The sequence below is a fragment of the Mytilus edulis genome, chromosome 5, assembly GCF_963676685.1.
Source record: "Mytilus edulis chromosome 5, xbMytEdul2.2, whole genome shotgun sequence".
Classification (NCBI taxonomy): domain Eukaryota; kingdom Metazoa; phylum Mollusca; class Bivalvia; order Mytilida; family Mytilidae; genus Mytilus; species Mytilus edulis.
Window position 1 is genome coordinate 39,576,853 of NC_092348.1, and position 20,811 is coordinate 39,597,663.

At 33.7% G+C, this 20,811-nt stretch overlaps 1 protein-coding gene across 1 annotated transcript; it reads right to left on the minus strand.

Annotated features, from left to right (window-relative positions):
• Positions 1–5,040: 5,040 nt before the first annotated feature.
• LOC139525083 (zinc finger BED domain-containing protein 4-like) lies at positions 5,041–7,185 on the minus strand. The gene is made up of 2 exons (XM_071320265.1): positions 6,985–7,185; positions 5,041–5,862 (listed from the first exon to the last, which is right to left on the minus strand). The coding sequence occupies exons 1-2, from the start codon at positions 7,183–7,185 to the stop codon at positions 5,041–5,043; spliced, it is 1,023 nt and encodes a 340-aa protein (XP_071176366.1).
• Positions 7,186–20,811: the final 13,626 nt, after the last annotated feature.

Here is a 20,811-nt window from a genome sequence, read left to right on the forward strand (position 1 = left end):
ATTACCGTCGGACTAAAACACGTTAAACAAAGGGAGATCGTATATGTACTTGTGTTTATCTATAGTTATGAAATAAAATATCTAAATAAATAAAGTTTCATATTTTATTAGTACGAAAATAAATAATCTCCGTTGAAGAGGCTGGGTCTGGCAGGCTCTGTCACTGGTCTGGTCGAGTTCCCGGTAATGATTGGTCTTACTTCGATATAGAACACTAGTATATATTTCTCAACAGTCAAGTCTTAAAGTTGTCACTTATTTGGACTATTTGTATAATCTCCCTATATAAACATTTTATTACCATATTTCACTTTATACCACACCGACTTGGTATAATCAAAACATCGAAAATATTAAGTACCGAGACCCACAACTTTACCACCGTCACGGCAACCCTACTTAGCACCAGCACCGACAACCTTAGCACCGTCACCCACAACCTTAGCTCCGTCACCGGCAACCTTAGCACCTACAACCTCAGCACCGTCACCGGCATCCTTAGCACCAGCACCGACAACCTTAGCACCGTCACCCACAACCTTAGCACCGTCACCGGCAACCTTAGCACCTACAACCTCAGCACCGTCACCGGCACCCTTAGCACCAGCACCGACAACCTTAGAGTAATTACAAAGATAACGGTTATTATATACAGTATTTACTAACTTTTAACGCTTGGTTGTAATTATCAGACATAGTTTAACTTCTTATTTAAATATTGCCGCTTTCCAACTTTATTAACCCAACAATCTCTCCGTTCTGGTGTTGTTTTTGCTTTTATACTTCCAACTGACCAATGACAGAGCTCGTTACATATTGTCTACCAATCAGCAACCATGTACCTTTTAAGGGAAATTCCCGTAATGTTTATATTATTGGTAAATATGGCTTGATCTTCATCAATAAAGATGGGTTTGGACTTTAAAATCGTTAATAGAACATTAGAAGAGTTAAATCTGAGTTTATTGTTGAACAAGGTAACTATTCCATACACATAGGTCCTTCCAATGTAAATATTTCAAGTGTGCAAATGAGAATTAAATCCCAACGTAACAATTGTCAGTTTTTATTGTAACCCGCTGATCTAGGGCAAGTCTTCTCGTGTAGTTTGGATTGTATTCTACTTCATATAACAATTTAGCGAACTAGAACTAGTGTGAATATTCTATGTATTATCCCTAAAAACAAGTATGACAAGCAGGTCATGTGATAATACCAAGAAAATAAAGAGGCTGTAGGAGAACAAAACTTCCTAACAAACATAAATCTACCGTGCTTTAGGAAACTCCTCTTGTACCAACAACCAAAAATTACTAATGGCCAATTCTCTTATTCTTTCCAACCTGGGGTATTTTACTTATATTAACCCTTTATTCCCCATAATTTCCTGAACTATACAAACATCTGTTTACTACAAAAAGGGGGGAAGGCTGGCATTACAATATATAATCTTGTAGAAGATCAGAGTACAGTATATGATCTATTGCCGTACTATCTACTCCATTGGAGTGTATAAAAACTTTACCAACCTCCTTTGCAGAAAAATTGCATTCTTCCATAAAATCTAAAATGTATTGATTCCTCGTAAGACCAGATTTAATGAAAATATTTTCGTTAAAGTCTCCAATTAAGATACAATGTTTTCCAGTAAATGATTGCACGATTTCATAAAATATATCAACACATCCTTGAAGCTCAGAGATATTATTATTGGATCCTCTACAGGGCAAGTATACTGAGACTAATGATATATTTTTCTCATCTCCTCTGACTTCTACACACTGTATACGTTCATTGCCAATATCTAATGCTTTAATTAAGCTATCCATCTCTTTTCTCCATAAAATTCCAACCCCACCATATCCTCGAGGCATTTGCAAAGGAGTTATTCGATCTCTATCATCTACAGATTGTCCTATCCCATTCAATTGTTCATGCAATTCATTTAAGTTATCAATCTGGCAATTATGGTTGGAGTAATGGTTATTCCTCCATAGTATATAGAGAGAGGAGAGAGAAGTAGACATTACTCACTGTCCAAGAGACAAACTAAACTTCGAAACGGCGGCTTTTATACCACCGTTGACCATTGAAATTAATTATTCAAATTTATTTTCTTTAACCCAAGAATAGCCAATGAAAATCGTGGTATCAGACATCATTCGGAATCAGTGGCAATATGGATGACATAATAACATTTGAAGATTGCCAAAATGAAATATCGCAACTATCTACCTAAAATCTCAATTAACACCCAAAACTATGTAAGACAAAGTTAAACTAGATGGTAAGTGACAACGTCTCTCCCTCTTATGTGAACACTAACTATAAAATTTATATTATATACGAAAAACCCGCAAAAAATATGTTTACAGGCAATTTATCAAAGGAATTAACTTGTATAATCCAATTCCGCTACACTCCTCCCCACTTAGATCAAATTATCTATTATTAATCAATTTTATCAACAAAAATAAATTACCCGATTAAATTTTATATAAGACCAAAGTACTTTCAGTTTCAATTTATATCTTATAGCACCTATCAATCTAACATTAAAACAAAACAATATAAGACATGTAAAATGACGATCTCAAAACACTCAAAAACCAAAAAATGGCAATTATTTAAGTCTCAAAACATCCAAATAAAGAAACTGGCTATTTCCAAAACTTAAAAATAGCAATTTTAAAACATTCAAATCATGGTAATTATTTGAATATCAAAAATAAAATTATTCAAAAACTATAACAAAAATATCAAATTATAAAATAAACATGTCTAAGACGCAAAATCGAACAAAGTTCACAATAAGTCCATATAACAATTTCACAGTCGCTGGTACATTATACAAAACGATACACCACATTCACTTGCATTCTGGGAACCATCCATGGCCATGCTTGGCCTTCAGTTGTTATCTTGGTCCCAATCCTGGTACATCGAATATGTAAGCCACTTTGTCTCTGGGCACAGTGATGGCACCTTCCAAATTTGGAAAATCTATCTTATGCTCAGCGGCATACCTTTCACGTTGGCGTCGTGCCACTTCCCGTGCTTCAACTTTCACTCGGGATTTTGCCTGTAGTGGCAGAACATCTCCTGTATCCCTGTAGTTCATGTTGGGAAGCTGCTCTGGTTGAACCTTACACAGTAAAGCATTGGTGTTTTCGACAGTCAGATGATGGGTAAATACAGATGACGGGTTAATTCACACCTTCTGCCGAATCTAGACTGGAAAATTGAACACTGGTATATTGGAACAATTGGGAGGTGTTTTGCCTTCCAGTACTTGATGGAAATGAAAAGTGATGAATATATAGGGGTTTCACACCCCTCTATTTCACATCTCATCCCCTCTGGTGGCCAGTAATCTCTTTTCTTTATATTGAATTAACTCCATTTGATTGTGCTTGTGCCATTTTGAATAAAGGGCTGCGCTTTAGCGCATGATACGCCCGTTGCTCTTTTAACTTGTCTTTTATGCTTTAAATGAATTTATAAGATCAACTAGAAATATATATACAAATCAAAAGGGATGTTACATTAATATATTCACCAAAGTTTCATAAAATCCCCCTTTTTTAAGTATAAAAATTCATTACTTAAGAAAACGTAAAATCTAAAATTTATAAAAATGGAAAGGGAGCTTATGTCAATAGATATAAACAATTTATTAAAGTTACATAAAATTTTGTGAAAGTGTTAGTTATTGTCCCAAAATTGAAAAATCCCCCCTTTTTTAAGCATAAAAATTCATAACACGGAAATGTAAAATCTGAAATTTACATCAATAGATATAAACAATTCACCAAAGTTTCATGGACATTGGTGAAAGCCTTTTTGAGTTATTGTCCGAAGTGTTGAAAATCCCCCTTTTTTTATGAATAAAGCCCCATAAATCCAAAACTTAAAATCTGAAATTTATAAAAATTGAAAGGGAGCTTACATCAATAGATATAAACAATTCACCAAAGTTTCATGGACATTGGTGAAAGCCTTTTTGAGTTATTGTCCGAAGTGTTGAAAATCCCCCTTTTTTTATGAATAAAGCCCCATAAATTCAAAACTTAAAATCTGAAATTTATAAAAATTGAAAGGGAGCTTACATCAATAGATATAAACAATTCACCAAAGTTTCATGGACATTGGTGATAGCCTTTTTGAGTTATTGTCCGAAGTGTTGAAAATCCCCCTTTTTTTTTATGAATAAAGCCCCATAAATCCAAAACTTAAAATCTGAAATTTATAAAAATTGAAAGGGAGCTTACATCAATAAATATAAACAATTCACCAAAGTTTCGTGGGCATTGGTGAAAGCCTTTTTGAGTTATTGTCCGAAGTGTTGAAAATCCCCCCTTTTTTATGAATAAAGCCCCATAAATCCAAAACTTAAAATCTGAAATTAAAAAAAAACGAAAGGGAGCTTACGTTAATAGATATAAACAATTCACTTAAGTTTCATGGAAATTGGTGAAAGCGTTTTTGAGTTATTGTCCGAAGTGTGGACGACGGACGGACGGACGGACAGACGGACGGACGGACGGACAACGGTATACCATAATACGCCCCGTCTAAAAGACGACGGGCGTATAAAAACTGAAAAATATAACACTTATATATAGAAAAAAATAAAGATTTACATTCATTTAACATGACTTTTTTTGTCTTAATAAATTTATCTATTTAATTAATCAGTTCTATATATACAGTCCGCGAAAAGTTAAGCATCAATATGATGTGTATCCCCCAAGCCAGACTTGGGATCAATTACATTGGAATGTAATTAATTAAATTACACATTACATTGCAAAAATGGTCAATTACACTAATTACACATTACACAGTTTTTGAAATGTAATTAATTAAATTACAATTACTTTACTAAAGTAATTAATTAAATTACACATTACATTTTATTGAACAATATGTTATGTACAATATATATATATGAACAGCATGTGTTTATTATGTATGCAAAGTTAAAGCACTGTTTTTGCATTGCATTTGATCATCATAAGTTGTTCAAATGTTTTATCATTAAGCCTGCACCTCTCTGATCATCATAAGTTGTTCAAATGTTTTATCATTAAGCCTGCATCTCTCTGGTCTAAATACTTTGCCAGCTATACTGAATAGTCTCTCAACGGGAGCTGATGTGGCAGGTATGGCTAAATGCTTTTTGGCTAATGTTGAAAGAAGAGAAACTCTGCTGCTATTCACTTGCCAATACATTAAGGGGTTTTCTGACATCTCTATACAGGGCTCAGAAATATAGTCATTCACTTCATTAACCAAACCAGAAGGATTTCTCTTTCTGGTGGGAGGGGTTGATGGCATGAAACTGAAAAAGTCTTCAGTTCTCACTTTTTTACAAGGAGGTGAACTATACTCAAAATCTACATTTACAGATGAACTCTTCTGATTTACTCTCTTTTTCAAAATATCAACATATTTGTCAACTTTTTCTTCAGTTTCACACCACCTAACCTTAAATCTAGGATCTAATAAGGAAGCAAGAATATAACATTCATCACTTTCAAACTGTGATAATCTTGATTTAATTGAATTAATCAAAGAAGCAACCATTTTTGAGCTATACCCCACTGAAATTTGGTGAACTTGATGTTTAAACCCAAGAGTTACTGGTATGGTCAAACTGCCACTAATAGTTATTTCCTTCTGGACAAGTAAAAATGCCTTTCCAAAAGGATCGAGAATTGTGCAAAGCTCAGTTAACAGTTTTTTTTCATAAGAGGACAACTTATATTTACAATCAATAGCATTAAGTTTTTCTTCAGGTACTCTGAGAATTGATCGTAGCATGTACAACTGTGAATTCCACCTTGTAGCATTGGAAACCTGTAGTTTGTTTCATCCTCCAAAAATTTCAGAAGCATTTATAGATTTGCGAACAAAGCTAACAATATTTGATGCTTTAGTTATGATGGTTTTCAGATGTGGGCTACAGTCTTTTAAACCGTCCTTTACTACCAGCTGACCTTCATGTGAGTCACAAAGTTGGATGTCACTTTCAAACTTCCAGATATTTTAGAAGTATAATGATGGCAAGTTGCTCTGAAATTTTCCTGAGGATCTGTAGGTTTTTCAAAATAAAAATACTGTAAAATACTGGCTATGTTTGGACTAGCCATTTTCACCACATTAAAATGTCAGTCCACTTTATAAGAGTATATAAGTCTAAATGAACTGAGTAGAAAAAATATTTAAGTGTTCACTAATTTTCTTGACCATACATACATGTATTGTTGGTGTATACATGTATAGCGTAGGGTTTTTTAACAAGGTTATTAGTTAATCCATCTATTTAGATAAAGGTCTTCATTAAAAAGTAAACAATACTAAGATGGGAAAATCACAAATTTTATTGACTAATTATAAGACTATTAAATAATCATTTCTGTATGTCAAATAATAAAAAAACTTAAGAATAAATTTTCAGTAATTAATGTGTATTGAAAGAAGATTGTTCCTGAAATTTCAGTTGTGAAATAAACTTATATTTAGAAATAAATTAATATTTATGTTTTGCTGATTCATATACAAGACTTCTAAAATAAATTAATATTTCAACATAATTTCTTATCATCAACTCCAAAATAGTACATGTAATTGAAATGTAATTGAAAAGTAATTGAGCATTAATAGCTTTTTTCAATGTAATTAATTAAATTACCATTACATGTAATTCAAAAACACCTCAATTACACATTACATTCAATTACATGGAAATTTGTAATGCATTACACTTAATTACCATTACATTTTCAATTACCCCATCCTTGCCCCAAGCTTCAACTAAAGTTCTCTTTACGGAGTCTTATACTCTGGAAAAGTTGTCTGGAATTTGCTTTTGGAAATCTCTGTCATTTGACTACTATTGCTGCGCGCACCGCATCGAGATTTTGACGAAAAGCTACGTTCCGGTGGTTACGGTTTCGTCCAATTCTATCCCGCACATACATGCTCAATTGGGTTCATATTCGGAGACATGACCGGCCAACAGATACTGTCAATGGACTCTTGCTGCTTATCAAATGTAACAATTCTTGCTCTGTATGGTCTAGCATGATCGTCCATGTAGGGAGGACGATCAGCAAGTGGATGGCCATCGAAATGGGGTACAACGTTGCCACGAAGCACCAAGTCTGTAAACTTAACCATTCATGTTCCCTTCCAAGACATGAATAACTAGTTTCCAATTCAACGAAAAACCTCCCCACGCCGTTAAATCACCTGCACCAAACCAAAAGCATCAGTTGGGAAAATATTTCTTTCGTTGTGGGCTGTGTTGAGGTCTCACCAGACGCGCATACGGATCGTAAAAGAATCGACTTAAGTCGGACCAACGAATTTTCCACCAACTTCTGATGTTCCAAAGAAGATGGTCTTAGGCCCCTTGTATACGAATTTGTCGATGCCTTAGTAACAGACGTGGACGTCGTACAACTTTACTTGTTCGCAGGTTAGCGTTATGGAACCTACGGATAACATTTCGAACACTTATCCTTCCACCTGGTGGCCATTGCAGTCGTAAATGAGTTGCAGGATTAAGTGCATGAGCCCTAGCGCTGCGAATTAACAATCTGCCACTACGAATTGACGTTTAACATCGAGGTCTGTAATTTACACTTTCTGGTTGATACACAATAATGCTTATTGTAATCATTTACCAACAAAAGATACGATTAATCAATACTTTTATAAAAATTATAGCGTATCATATATAGTTGGTCCTTAACATTTGGGGGACAAAAACAAATTGGGTAAATTGCAATAGCAACGGGTGAGTGCAAGCGAACAAATAAACAAGACCACCTATTTATGCTCCGACGAAAATATAGGATTCAATGTTATATCTAATAAAAATCAACTACTACACAATTAAATAACTTTGACCGACTAACAGACGGTTTAAACATAAATTAACATGCATTATCATTTAAAAGAAAATCACTTAAATCGAATATTTTAATAAAAGATTAGTGTGCACTCTCTTTGATGATCAGTTTATTACAGTTTAAATTCTAAATACACATCTCCTTTGGAAAATTTGATATAGCTGTGGTTGAACAACCGGTATTTTCATCAGCGGTTCGGATATTTTTTATCTTTATTAGCTTAACATCTGCCGTAGTCTCAAGTACGTCAGAAATCCTTTTTACTTGATCTTCGCTGGGTTTTTGTACGTTCTGACTGTGTCGCTTTTTTACTAGCTGCTCGTCAGATGTCACGGAAGAGCATTGTTGTGGTAGTAACCTGAAAGAAGGGTGGACACATTTTAAGATGTGGGGTATCTCAGATTTTAATTAATACTGGGTAACATTTTTTTCTATATGAAAATAATTGAAACCCAACAACATCTTTTCATTCCTCAAAGTCTTTGACAAGTTTTCACACCAACAAAAGTCTTTAAGAAAGGCGTATTTTGCAAGTACTGGTATTCATCATAGCCTTAAGTAAACAAAACAAAATTGTAACAACGCTGATAAATTTTTTTTAAAACGAATTGCAACATGCAAAAGTGGGTAATGTATATATCTATCTAACATAGTCATCACGGGAGTTGCATGACAAAATGGTGTTTTCTTGGATTAGCACACTTTTGATAAATGTAGAAATTAATATGATATTTCATAAATATGAAAGCATTTGTATTTTTAAATATTTGAAGAGATATATACAATACTAGTGTATTGACATGACATAAAAAGGCAACAGTAGTATACCGCTGTTGGAAAGTCGTAAATAGATTCATAGAAAACAAATCCGGGTTACAAACTAAAACTGATGAAACAACAGACCCCAAACTAATTTTGTTTTATTTTTAGCCATAACAATGTCAGTTTAGTTTCAATGTATGAGTTGACTGCCCCTCTGGTATATTTCGCCACTCTAACAAAAATTGGTGTGTTGAACCAAGTTTTGTGGCTAGCCAAACCTCGCGCTTTTGTGGCAATGTTAAATTATAACAATAATAATTACATGACACTGTCAGGACTACAGTATAAATAAATGCAAGAACATTCAGGACAAAGAACTACACAAATAAACATTACAAGAGGATTTATCGACATGCTAATAGTTATCAAAGTTAACAGGCTTATAATTTTATACACAATACGTACGTTTCGTCTTTCCTGCTTTTGGACGTCTATTAAAGACCCCGTTTGATTGTATCACAAAAAGGTAAAACAGGAATAGCTGAACAACAAACCGCGATTGAGTGTATTTTCTTATTTCCGGAGACATTTCTTTAGCCTAAGATACCGCCTTGAACATTTTTTGATGTTTTCCTCTGAAACTGAAGTTAAATCCTTTCTTAACTACGTCCGAAGATACATCGATTGACTTTTAGTTTTGTTGGTCGACGGCTGCTCTAAAACCAAATATTTTACAATTGTAAAAATACACAACATACGAAAGGCATTTCGAATCTTGTTAATAATTATAAAACAAAGCGATATAAGGTTTGAAACGTGAGAATTAAGGTGTTCAATGTCCATCATTTTCCGTCCAAAGTATGCTTGAAGGTTGCAAAACTTAGGGTTTTCTTTCATAAAAGGATCCAAATCGCCAACAAGTCACGTCGGGGTCTCTCTTATAAAGTTACCAGAAGGTACCAAGTCCTTGTTGATAAATTTTCCGTACCAATTTCACAAATTATACACGATAGTTTTTCCTTATGAATATTACCTTTACAGTACAGTCTGTTTTTGATGATATCCATTAGACTTGACTGTGTACTTGTTTATCCCGTCATTATGTTATTAATCTACGATAGTTTTTGAATTGTTTTTCATTATTTTTTTTTTGGTCTATGCATATGACGTGTCTCTGTACTTATACAGCTCGTCCTTATGTTATTGTGCTATTATAAATTATTATTCTTGTCTTGAACTAGCTGTCAGTAACTGCGAGTGTTCGCAGAACTGCACTTGGTATCTTTTTGTTTGTTAAGATGTACAAGTACCAAGCCATGTCCAGTCTGTGCTTTTGTTAGCTGAATTTCTATATTCTTATGTTCTGCCATTACACCACTGTCCCAGGTAAGTCGGAGGGTATTACGATTTTCTTAAGTTGTGCTATTACACCAATGTCCAAGGTTAATGGGAGGGTTGGGATCCATCTTACAAGTTCAACCCCTCCACATTCTGTATGTATTTGCCTGTCACAAGTTAGGAGTCTGTTATTCAGTGATTGTCGTTAGTTGCTGTGTTACACTTTCCTCGGTAATTTTAAGACCGTTAGTTTTCTCGTTTGAATTGCTTTACATTAATGATTTCAGGGCCTATAATAACTGACTATGATGTATGGAATTTGCTCATTGTTGAATGCTGTACTGAATTAGAAGTAGTCTTAATTTTCATTGATGCCCTCGAACTTAATACATGTATACAGTTAACATTCGTACATTAAAACACAATATATATTATACTACTAGATTATACACAATTAAATCATTCAAACATACAAATGCAAATAATTGAAATATATTATTTAACGGATTTTTTTAATTGTCATTATTGTCTTTCAATCGAAAAAGAAACAACTTTGGAATGCAAGCACTTAGTCCAACCTGTACAAGTTCTGTTTTGTATTTGTCATTTTGTTTTCAATTTCTTTTAATATAAAATTGCAAAATTGTCACGATAAATTTCAGTATTATCTTGAAGATTATTGGTCCCCCAACACTAACTTAAATATAGAATGTACATAGATTTTAAACATGGACAAACTTCAAAGTAAATTTATCGTCATTATACATCACCTTCTCTGCATGATGTCTCTATTAATGACTTGCTGCCATTTATACAAAAGCCGTTAGGTATTCATCACATTCGCACGAAACTTTATTCATTACCCCTTTCAAAACTTCATTCTCTGTTCAATTTATGTTTGGAATCCACTGTTACAAACCCTCATTCAAACCTATACAAAATTACAGCTATAATTTCGGATATTGCAAGTCAGACTTTTCAAGCCAGTCCGCATTGGCAAAGATGAAAAAGAGAAAAGATCTTTCCTTAATCTTTCCTTTGCCAACAAAGGTATCGATGGCGTCAACTTAGGCAATATCCGTCATCATAAATTAGTTCAATCGAAAATACCTCCTTATTTCAAAGACCAGTCTGTACCAATCATTTCTTTTACCTATACCAAACCTATTGCAACTAAAATTTTCAATTACAAACACGTTTTGAAGGATCTCGATATTGACGACTTCAAGTCTAAACCTCCCGATTGCACTTGTGCTAGTTCCCAATTCACATATAATCCCGCTGGCCACGTTATTACCGGTGACCTCAACATTGTTAATAACACTTCTCTACGAAATGTGTTATCGAAAGGTCCGAAATATCGTGAGCCTAAATCCATCAATTGGAAATTCAACTTTAAAATTTTGATGGATTCAGTTGAGGATTATGCCAGGCAATGGGCTAAGCGCGAGAAGGAAGACGTAGACACTCTTTCCGAATGGATTAAGGCAGTGAGGTCGTTGATACAAATCAGAATTAAGAAATTGAATGGGTCTATCAATGCCCATGCTACGTCAATCTTTAAAGACCCAAATGTTGCAAAACACCTATCCTACCTCCATGACAAATATGTTGTTGTCCCCGCAGATAAAGCCCCAAACAACATCGTTTTTGTATGTAAAACTCATTACATTAACTGCTTGATAAACGAATTAGGTATTGACAATTCACTTGGAAACTCAACATATGCACTCACGACACTTACCAAAGAGGAAATCCTGGATAATCATAGGTCTGTTCTGTGTTCCTTAGGAATTTCAACCAAAGATGAAGAACTGGATCTGCCATCACTGTATTGGATACCTAAACTACATAAACGTCCTTACAAACAACGGTATATTGCTGGGTCTTCCAAGTGCTCCACAAAACCTCTTTCTAAATTATTAACATCTATTTTATCAGCAATCAAAGACGGGCTTCAAAGTTATTGTGAAACTGCCTATTCTAGAGGGGGCGTGAATCAAATGTGGATACTTAAAAATTCCAAAGATCTTTTAGAGTACATACAATCTAACTCTCTTTCATCTTGTAACAGTATTAAAACATTTGACTTTTCTACTCTGTAGACTAGTATTCCACATTCCAAACTAAAAGACAAATTGAAAGAGTTGGTATTGCTTTGCTTCGTAAAAAAGAATGGCCAACGTAGATACAAGTATCTTGTCTTAGGGAGGGATATATCCTACTTTGTAAAGGATCACTCTGATTCGAACAAAAAATTCTCTGAAACTGATATTATCAAGATGCTTGATTTCTTGATTGACAACATATTTGTTACGTTCGGAGGACGTGTTTTTCAACAGACTGTCGGCATTCCAATGGGAACAAACTGTGCCCCTCTACTTGCCGACTTGTTTCTTTATTATTATGCGGCTGACTTCATGCAGGAACTTCTTAGGAAAAAAGATAAGAAGTTAGCACTATCCTTTAACTCTACGTTTCGCTATATAGATGATGTTCTTTCACTAAATAATTCAAAATTTGGTGACTATGTGGAACGCATCTATCCAATCGAGCTAGAGATAAAGGATACTACAGATACAGTTAAGTCGGCCTCATATCTTGACTTACATCTAGAAATTGACAATGAGGGTCGGTTGAAAACAAAACTTTACGACAAAAGAGATGATTTCAGCTTTCCAATTGTGAACTCTCCATTTTTAAGTAGCAACATTCCAGCAGCACCTGCATACGGGGTATATATCTCCCAATTGATACGATATTCCCGTGCTTGCATTTCCTATCATGATTTTCTTGATAGAGGGTTGCTGCTCACAAGGAAGCTATTAAACCAAGGGTTCCAAATGGTGAAGTTGAAATCGTCCCTTCGTAAATTTTACGGACGCCATCACGAGTTGGTTGACCGTTATGGAATAACCGTATCACAAATGATATTGGATATGTTCCTTACGTCGTAACTACAATCCCCCTCCCTTTCCTGAATGTGACCTACCGAATTAGACTATTTACCGGATTTGTTATCACATAAGCAACACGACGGGTGCCGCATGTGGAGCAGGATCTGCTTACCCTTCCGGAGCACCTGAGATCACCCCTAGTTTTTGTTGGGGTTCGTGTTGTTTATTCTTTAGTTTTCTATGTTGTTTCATGTGTACTATTGTTTTTCTGTTTGTCTTTTTCATTTTTAGCCATGGCGTTGTCAGTTTGTTTTAGATTTACAAGTTTGACTGTCCCTTTGGTATCTTTCGTCCCTCTTTTAGATGTACATGTAGTTGGCAAATGAGTTATTTGAAACATACAATTAAAATACATGTATATAATAATAATAATATTTATGAAGAATGTTATCAAATGCATTTGCAGCAGGCCGATTTTACGAGCTTATTCCACATACACCAGTGATATAAAAAGTTCCGATTTTTCAAGGTGCGCCCGAGGGTTGCATCATGTTCTGCAAATCACATGTCATTTGATATTAACGTACATAATAAATATATTAATCATTCATCATATATGCTCAATAAACGCGATGCCGTCATATTATGTTTACTGATTATATGTCACACAAAAAGTTTCAAATTATAAATACAGAGAAAAGTAAAAAAAAAACAACAAAAAAAACACACAAAACTTCATCACTGTCACTTGCATTCTAATCATCCATATGCCGATACATCCAATTAGTACATCTGTTCGACAGATGAAATTGCTGGAACAGTTAGCAGTGTTTTAGGGGTGACTGGCATCTTTACATCCGATTGCATAACTTCCCCTTGAATCGTAATATCTTGCACAACACCATCTGCTAATATCATTGATGTTCTCACTCCTTTCGCGGTTTTTGGTCTTGCATTTGTAGTTGAACGACCACCTTTGGGCTTAGGTCGCACTTCTCCAGCGGCAATTATGGGTGCAGCTCGTTTTTTTATCTTTATTTTTGATCCTATTAATTCCAGTAAGTTTTCATCGTTTTGGAATGCACGTCTTCTAAGTGCCATTACCACGTCATTTAGTGAACTGTTTTCCCTTGTAGCTTCATCGGTTTCCCCTCAGTCTTTGAAACTTTGTCGAAATGTAATCCTGGAGTCTTTATAAATTTCTTCTTCTGGTGTTTTTTTTGTCTTCTGTCAAATTTTGTACAAGATGTAGCCATTTTGTGATTATAAGGATAACAGATGATTTGACTGCAAAACTTTGCAATGCAAAGCAACGTCGGCTTCACGAAATGCAACGAAAGACGTTGTCAAGTTAAGGGCATACGATACAGTTACAGGGGAGGTAATGACGTTGCTAACGTAAAATGTTATTTTCGCGACGTCAAACTATGACATATCGGGAAAAGATGCATTTTTCGACTATTTTTTATCCATCAAACTGATCTAATTTGAAAACGAGTGCATGGACCCCTATATTTTAAAACTACATTTTGTTTCATTTTGCAGGGGGATTATGTGGACCAAATTTTAAAAACTGTAAATAGAGTATTTTTTTTAATCTTGATAAATATACAGCAAAAAATACGTTTTTTTCTTAATTCATGACCATTTGATAAATATGAGTTATTTCTGAATAAAAAATGCATATTTTTTTAGGATAGTTACTTATAAAATACAAAAATTAAGAACTATCTAACAAAAAACAACTTGTGTTTATCTTTTAAAACAAAAAAGATATGGCTTTCTTTCGTATGAGAAAATACGGCCACAAATCCGAATTTAGAGCAAATATACAAAAGGAGTAGGTCCGGTAAGAGCCGATTTTGGCCTAAAATTTTAGGTTCATCTAACGAAAGTTTTTGGACACTTTTTAAACACTTAAGTTTCTATTTCAATTGATTCGATTAGTTTATGTGAAGGATTGTAACTGATTTAGTCATTAAAAACGCTCTTATTCAAGCTTAAATATGAAAAATCTATCAAATATGCCACAAAACGTCCCTTTTCAGATGGTTTTTGTCAAAAATGAAAGTGGCCGCATCAGTGTTCATCCTCAACCTTTATATATGTTTTGTATTATCATCAAATACAACTTACATTTCTATATAAAAATAACCAAAATGCTAAAATTTTGAAGATGTCAGTAATTTAGCATGACTTAATGATGCTAGAACGCGATATTTGCATTGCATTGTCAAAAATATATTTATGTAGCAGAATCATTTTACTTTAAAAATTATAGCTTAAAGATTACATTTTTACAATTTTCTAAAACTGCTATATTTTGGGGCCAAAAAGGGGTCTTACTGAACATACTCCTTTCGACCTCATTTAACTCAAAAAGTAGCACATGAAGGTATATTTTTTATTACATATTTGATTTAAGCAGGCAAAAACTAGCCTATATGGAAATTTTCATAAAACTGTAAATACAGGATCAAAACTGTATCGTATGCCCTTAAGCATTGATGCGACACATAATGTCACATGATTGAAAAAAAATTGAAAACAACACGTTTAATAATTTATTGCGTCCGAAGCGCTTTTCTGAATATACCTTCATTAGGAACGCTCAAAGCCAAACATTGGAAATCCGAAGATGGATAAGTACCGAAAATCGTTGAAGAGCTATATGTCAAAAGTACCTAAAATAAATAGCCAAATTCATCTAAAGCCAACTTTGCCTGAGGGAGTTAAAACCTAGACAATACACACAAAGCACCGACATAAAGGTATTTACAATTACTGGAAGTTTGCTCAAAGCTAATTACAACTAGTACTGAAATAAATCTTGTTCTCCAAGACTGAGAACTCTCCATCCAAGTCATAATTTGTTAACCATTATAGGTCAAAGTACGGTCTTTAACACGGAGCATTGGCTCAAACCGAACATCAATCTATAAAGGGCGCCCAAAATTACTAGTGTAAAACCATTCAAACGGGAAAACCAACGGTGTCTATTCTATTTAAAAAATACGATAAACTTGCATATAAATCCATATACAATGAACGTTTTTGAAAAGTGAACCGAACGTTTTGACCATCGAAATTTCTCAATAGAAATAAACTAGTTACTAGAACACACCCGCGAAATCGCGGGCATTCAGAGCGTAGTTTAAAGTATCAGTATGTAAAGTGTTGTTGGAAGAATTTTGTTAGATACAGAATGACTGGAGAATTTCAGCAAAAGTATCATAAGTCATAGGTTATTGGGTACAGGAAAATGTTTTTTTTACCCTCCACCTTTATTTCCAAAGTTCACAATTTTTGGTTTTCTATCAATTTCAATATGAACATACATTTAGTATGTTATGAACATAAATTTTATTTAAGTAAGGAGCCTGTAATTCAGTGGTTGTCGTTTGTTTATGTGTTACATATTTGTTTTTCGTTCATTTTTTGTACATTAATAAGGCCGCTAGTTTTCTCGTTTGCATTGTTTTACATTGTCATTTCGGGGCCTTTTGAAGCTGAGTATGCGGTATGGGCTTTGCTCTTTGTTGAAGGCCGTACGGTAACCTATAATTGTTAATTTCTGTGTCATTTTGGTCTCTTGTGGAGAGTTGTCTCAACATGGCAATCATACCACATCTTCTTTTTTTTTGTAATCAATGAATTTTGTAAAAGATTTAATGACTGGAGAATTTCAGAAAAAGTATCAAAAGTTCACATGAATAATTTTAGCGCTTATCTGTATATTATGAACATTCATTACTATATAAATAAAGCGTATTTACTTTCAATTCTAAGTTTACTTATCGATCCATGGTGATCATTGATATAGTATACAGACCCTCTCTATTTAATAAACTCTGTGACTGCCGTGGATAGTAAACTTGAAAATGATAGCAGATAAAAAAATAGTAGTATATGTATGTTCAAAGTATACAGAAAAACGCAAACCGGAAGTCTAATCTGACTTAAAATTTCGTACAATGACGGGACAATACCCGGATGCCTTTTTTCTCGTTTTTCTCCTAAAATAACTCGATCTGAATAATCATATGAATGGATGACAAATGCGACCTTGCACTGTACCTATAGGACACAGAGGCGTGTTGATTAATTTATTGTGGAAAGAAGAGAAGCGACACCAAAAATGAGGTCTTCTCGTTTAATAGTATAGATGACCACAAGATTTTTTAAAACAGCCAGTGCAGGACTCGCACGAACGCCAGATTTAGTTAGCGCGGCGAAATTCTGACGCGTTTTGTAATTCTTGTTCACTAATGTTTAGAAAGAAAGGGGAGAAATCCAAAACAGTTACTGACCAATCACAAACGTTGTTGCAAATTTGACCTTATGACGTCAAAGAATTTCCCATAATGCAATTATTGCATATGAATAAAAAATATACTATACCAATTGAATAAAAAATGTTGCATTCAAATAACATTTTATACCAATTGAATAAAAAATGTTGCATTCAAAGAACATTTTATACCAATTGAATAAAAAATATTGCATCTGAATGAAAATTATACGATTTGAATGAGAAATTATACTATTTGAATAAAAAATATTGCATTTAAATGAAAAAATATACCATTCAAATAAAAAATCATGGCATTTGAATGAAGAAATATATCAATTGAATACGAAATATTGCATTTAAATGAAAATATCAAATTTTTGCAACCAATACCATGCCATACTAAGATGTCTTTTATGTTGTTATCACGTTTAAATGCTACGATAGGCGTAGTTGTTTTGTAATTTTCTTCTGTTGAGCAAATTCTTTTGACACGAATACTGAGTCCATATGGTATAGCATTTTTTACAGAATTTGGAAACAGAAATGCGTTACTCAACTGAAAAAAATGAATTCCTTGATGTGTTTGTACACATAGAAAACGGACAACTTAAAACAGATCTTTATACAAAATTAACAGATAAACACCAGTACTTTCATGTGTCGTCAAGCCATTCAAATTCTGTAAAAAATGCTATACCATATGGACTCTGTATTCGTGTCAAAAGAATTTGCTCATCAAAAGAAAATTACAAAACAAGAAGAGAAGAAATAAAAACGCACCTAAGAAAATGTGGATACAATAACTTGAAAAAAGTTGACAATTTAGATCTATTACAGTGCAAATCAAAGAAAGAATGTGATAACAACATAAAAGACATCTTAGTGCATAATTTACTATTTTATAAACATACTAATGGATGTGGACCATGTGGTAAACATTGTGCATTATGCTCACACATAATTGAAACCAAGGTATTTTATGACAACACCGTCAAAGAATATACCATTCAGAGACAAATAAATTGAAAAACCGTAGGCGTAGTATATGCAATTAATTGTACAAAATGTGAAAAAGTTATATATGTAGGACAAACGAGTGATACACTATATCAACGGATGCTGTTGAACTTTTCAAAAATACGAACAAAGAAAACAGAAGATCCAGTAGCCAACCATTTCATTCAGCACAATCATTCGATGACATATTTAAAAGTTACCGCCATAGAAAGAGTTTTTTGGACAGAAATTTACAGAAAAAATATAGAAGCCTTTTGGATAAAAAAAAAACAAAACTTTAGAACCTAAAGGATTCAATACAATGTATGAACGATAATAAATATATTTATATTAAAAAAGCGAAAAACACGGCAAATGAACGTCATAGAAGTTATTATAACGTAATGTATCCAAGCGATGTAATTGTTGTTTCAATGTTGTAATTTATTCCAATGAAGAAGGCCGTAATGGCCGAAACGTATGGGAATTTGTGTTATAGTTTTTATTATATATATATAGATATATGTTATTAATATCAACTTCACTTTTTTAAACATTTATCATGTATTATGTTTCTTGTCACTTGTGTATACAATGTACTATGTTTGCATTTTAACCAGTCAGGGTTTCATGTTTTTTGCAATAAAGTTGTATATAATAATTAAACATTAAGTGGGATATATTACAAATATGTTGCGTTTGTCTTAATATGACAAACAGGTATAAGCTATATGTATATGATAGTTGAAAATAGGCATGATCAAAGATTCTAATGATATCTAGCTCTGAACACTACTTTTTACAACACAAAAGAAAATGAGCTGTACAAATTGTTGATGCAAAATCATTACGCGCACACGAAAAAAAAGTAATTATTGTTCATGTTGTTAGTCTTATGCTCTTAATGTTTAATTGAAAACAAATTTTACTCCCAATTTTATCTGTTTTCCTCACTATATGATTTAACTTAATATACAAATACTAAAACCCTTTTCTATGTTTAAAGGATTTGCTAAATGTTACGATCTTGCACTATGCTACTAGTTTATCTTACATCCTATACCATTCAAGGACGATGATTGGTTAAAAGCAACGGCGTGGATACCTGTATATTTCATAGATGGTCAGTAGGCGCGGTTTACTTTACTTAATATACGGTTAGTAGTGATATTACGTCCCTTTGTTAAAACAACACGATCACGTTTCAACAAGCGAAGATATTGATGAAAGATTGAAATGAACTCATTAAACTCATTAAAAGCTAACAACTTGTTATTTCTGTCATTTTATAATTCTGCATAGACCAACGGAATTAGTTTATGAATATCGAAGACTAGATCACTTTGGTGATCTTTGATAAGCATTATAGTACCGCATGTTAAGATACTTGGTAACATAAACCCGTTACACATTGTGCTAGTACATATATGTAACTAACATTACTGAATATGATGGGTTGAACTTCGATTTGATATATCTGAATCTGATTAAAAACGTATCCTGTGGCAACTATTTGCTCAACATGCATCCATTGATACAAAAATAAAAGGGATGGAGGAAAAAAGCTATATATTCAGCAAGCCGTTTCAACTATGAACAACATACACATCCAAGAAAGAACGAGAGAATACTAAGCAAAAATATAAATATGACTTCTAAGTGCGGCAATATAGCATGGTTGCTCCATTTGTGGAATGCATTTATGAGCTCTCAAACGTAAACATACTGATTATTGACTACAACAACATTATTGCGACCAATCTAACATATACGCCAATGAGACAACAATGAGACAACAATCCACCAAAGTTCAAATGAAATAGGTATAAGCAAGTATGTTGGTTGAGAACGTTAAACACAAACAGGTTATATTCAGACCGTTGGTTCCCGTTTGATTGGTTTTACACGTCTAGTAATATTGGGGCCCTTTATAGCTTGTTGTTCGGTGTGAGCCAAGTCTCCGTGTTGAAGGCCGTACACTGTCCTATAATGGTTTACTTTTATAAATAGTATTTGGATGGAGAGTTGTCTCATTGGCACTCATACCACATCTCCCTATATCTATATATTTCAATTTCACTTTACAATTCCACATCTTTGTGACCACATTTTTTCTTTATAACGAATGGAATTGTCAACAGATTTTAACCTCACAAGTGCAACTTGTTGAGCAGGAACTGCTTATCCTTCATGAGTTTCTTGGTTCATCATGGTTTTTTTTTGTTTCTGTGTTGTAAGTAGTGCTTCTATTATATACCTGTGTTTACTTTACAATAGTTTCATCACATTCCGTCTCTAATTGATCTTAGCTTTACGGATGTTGTAGCCACTCTCGTTTTTAGTAGTCGGAGTTCTTGTGGATTATTTTGTATTTGTCTATTTTGTCCATGATATTACTGTGTCTTCGAATTAATGTGCGTTTACCTCTTGGTATCTCCACTTCCTACGAACGATACCAAGAAGGGCTGGATATTTTTTAGAGAGGGGGGCAGGCATTCATTTTCTGTCATGTTTATTTTTTTAGCCTATTTTACTCTTTTCTTTATACGTTGTGTTCATTCTTCCCTTTTATCCCTTCTTTTTTTATGGGTCCCTCTTCCTC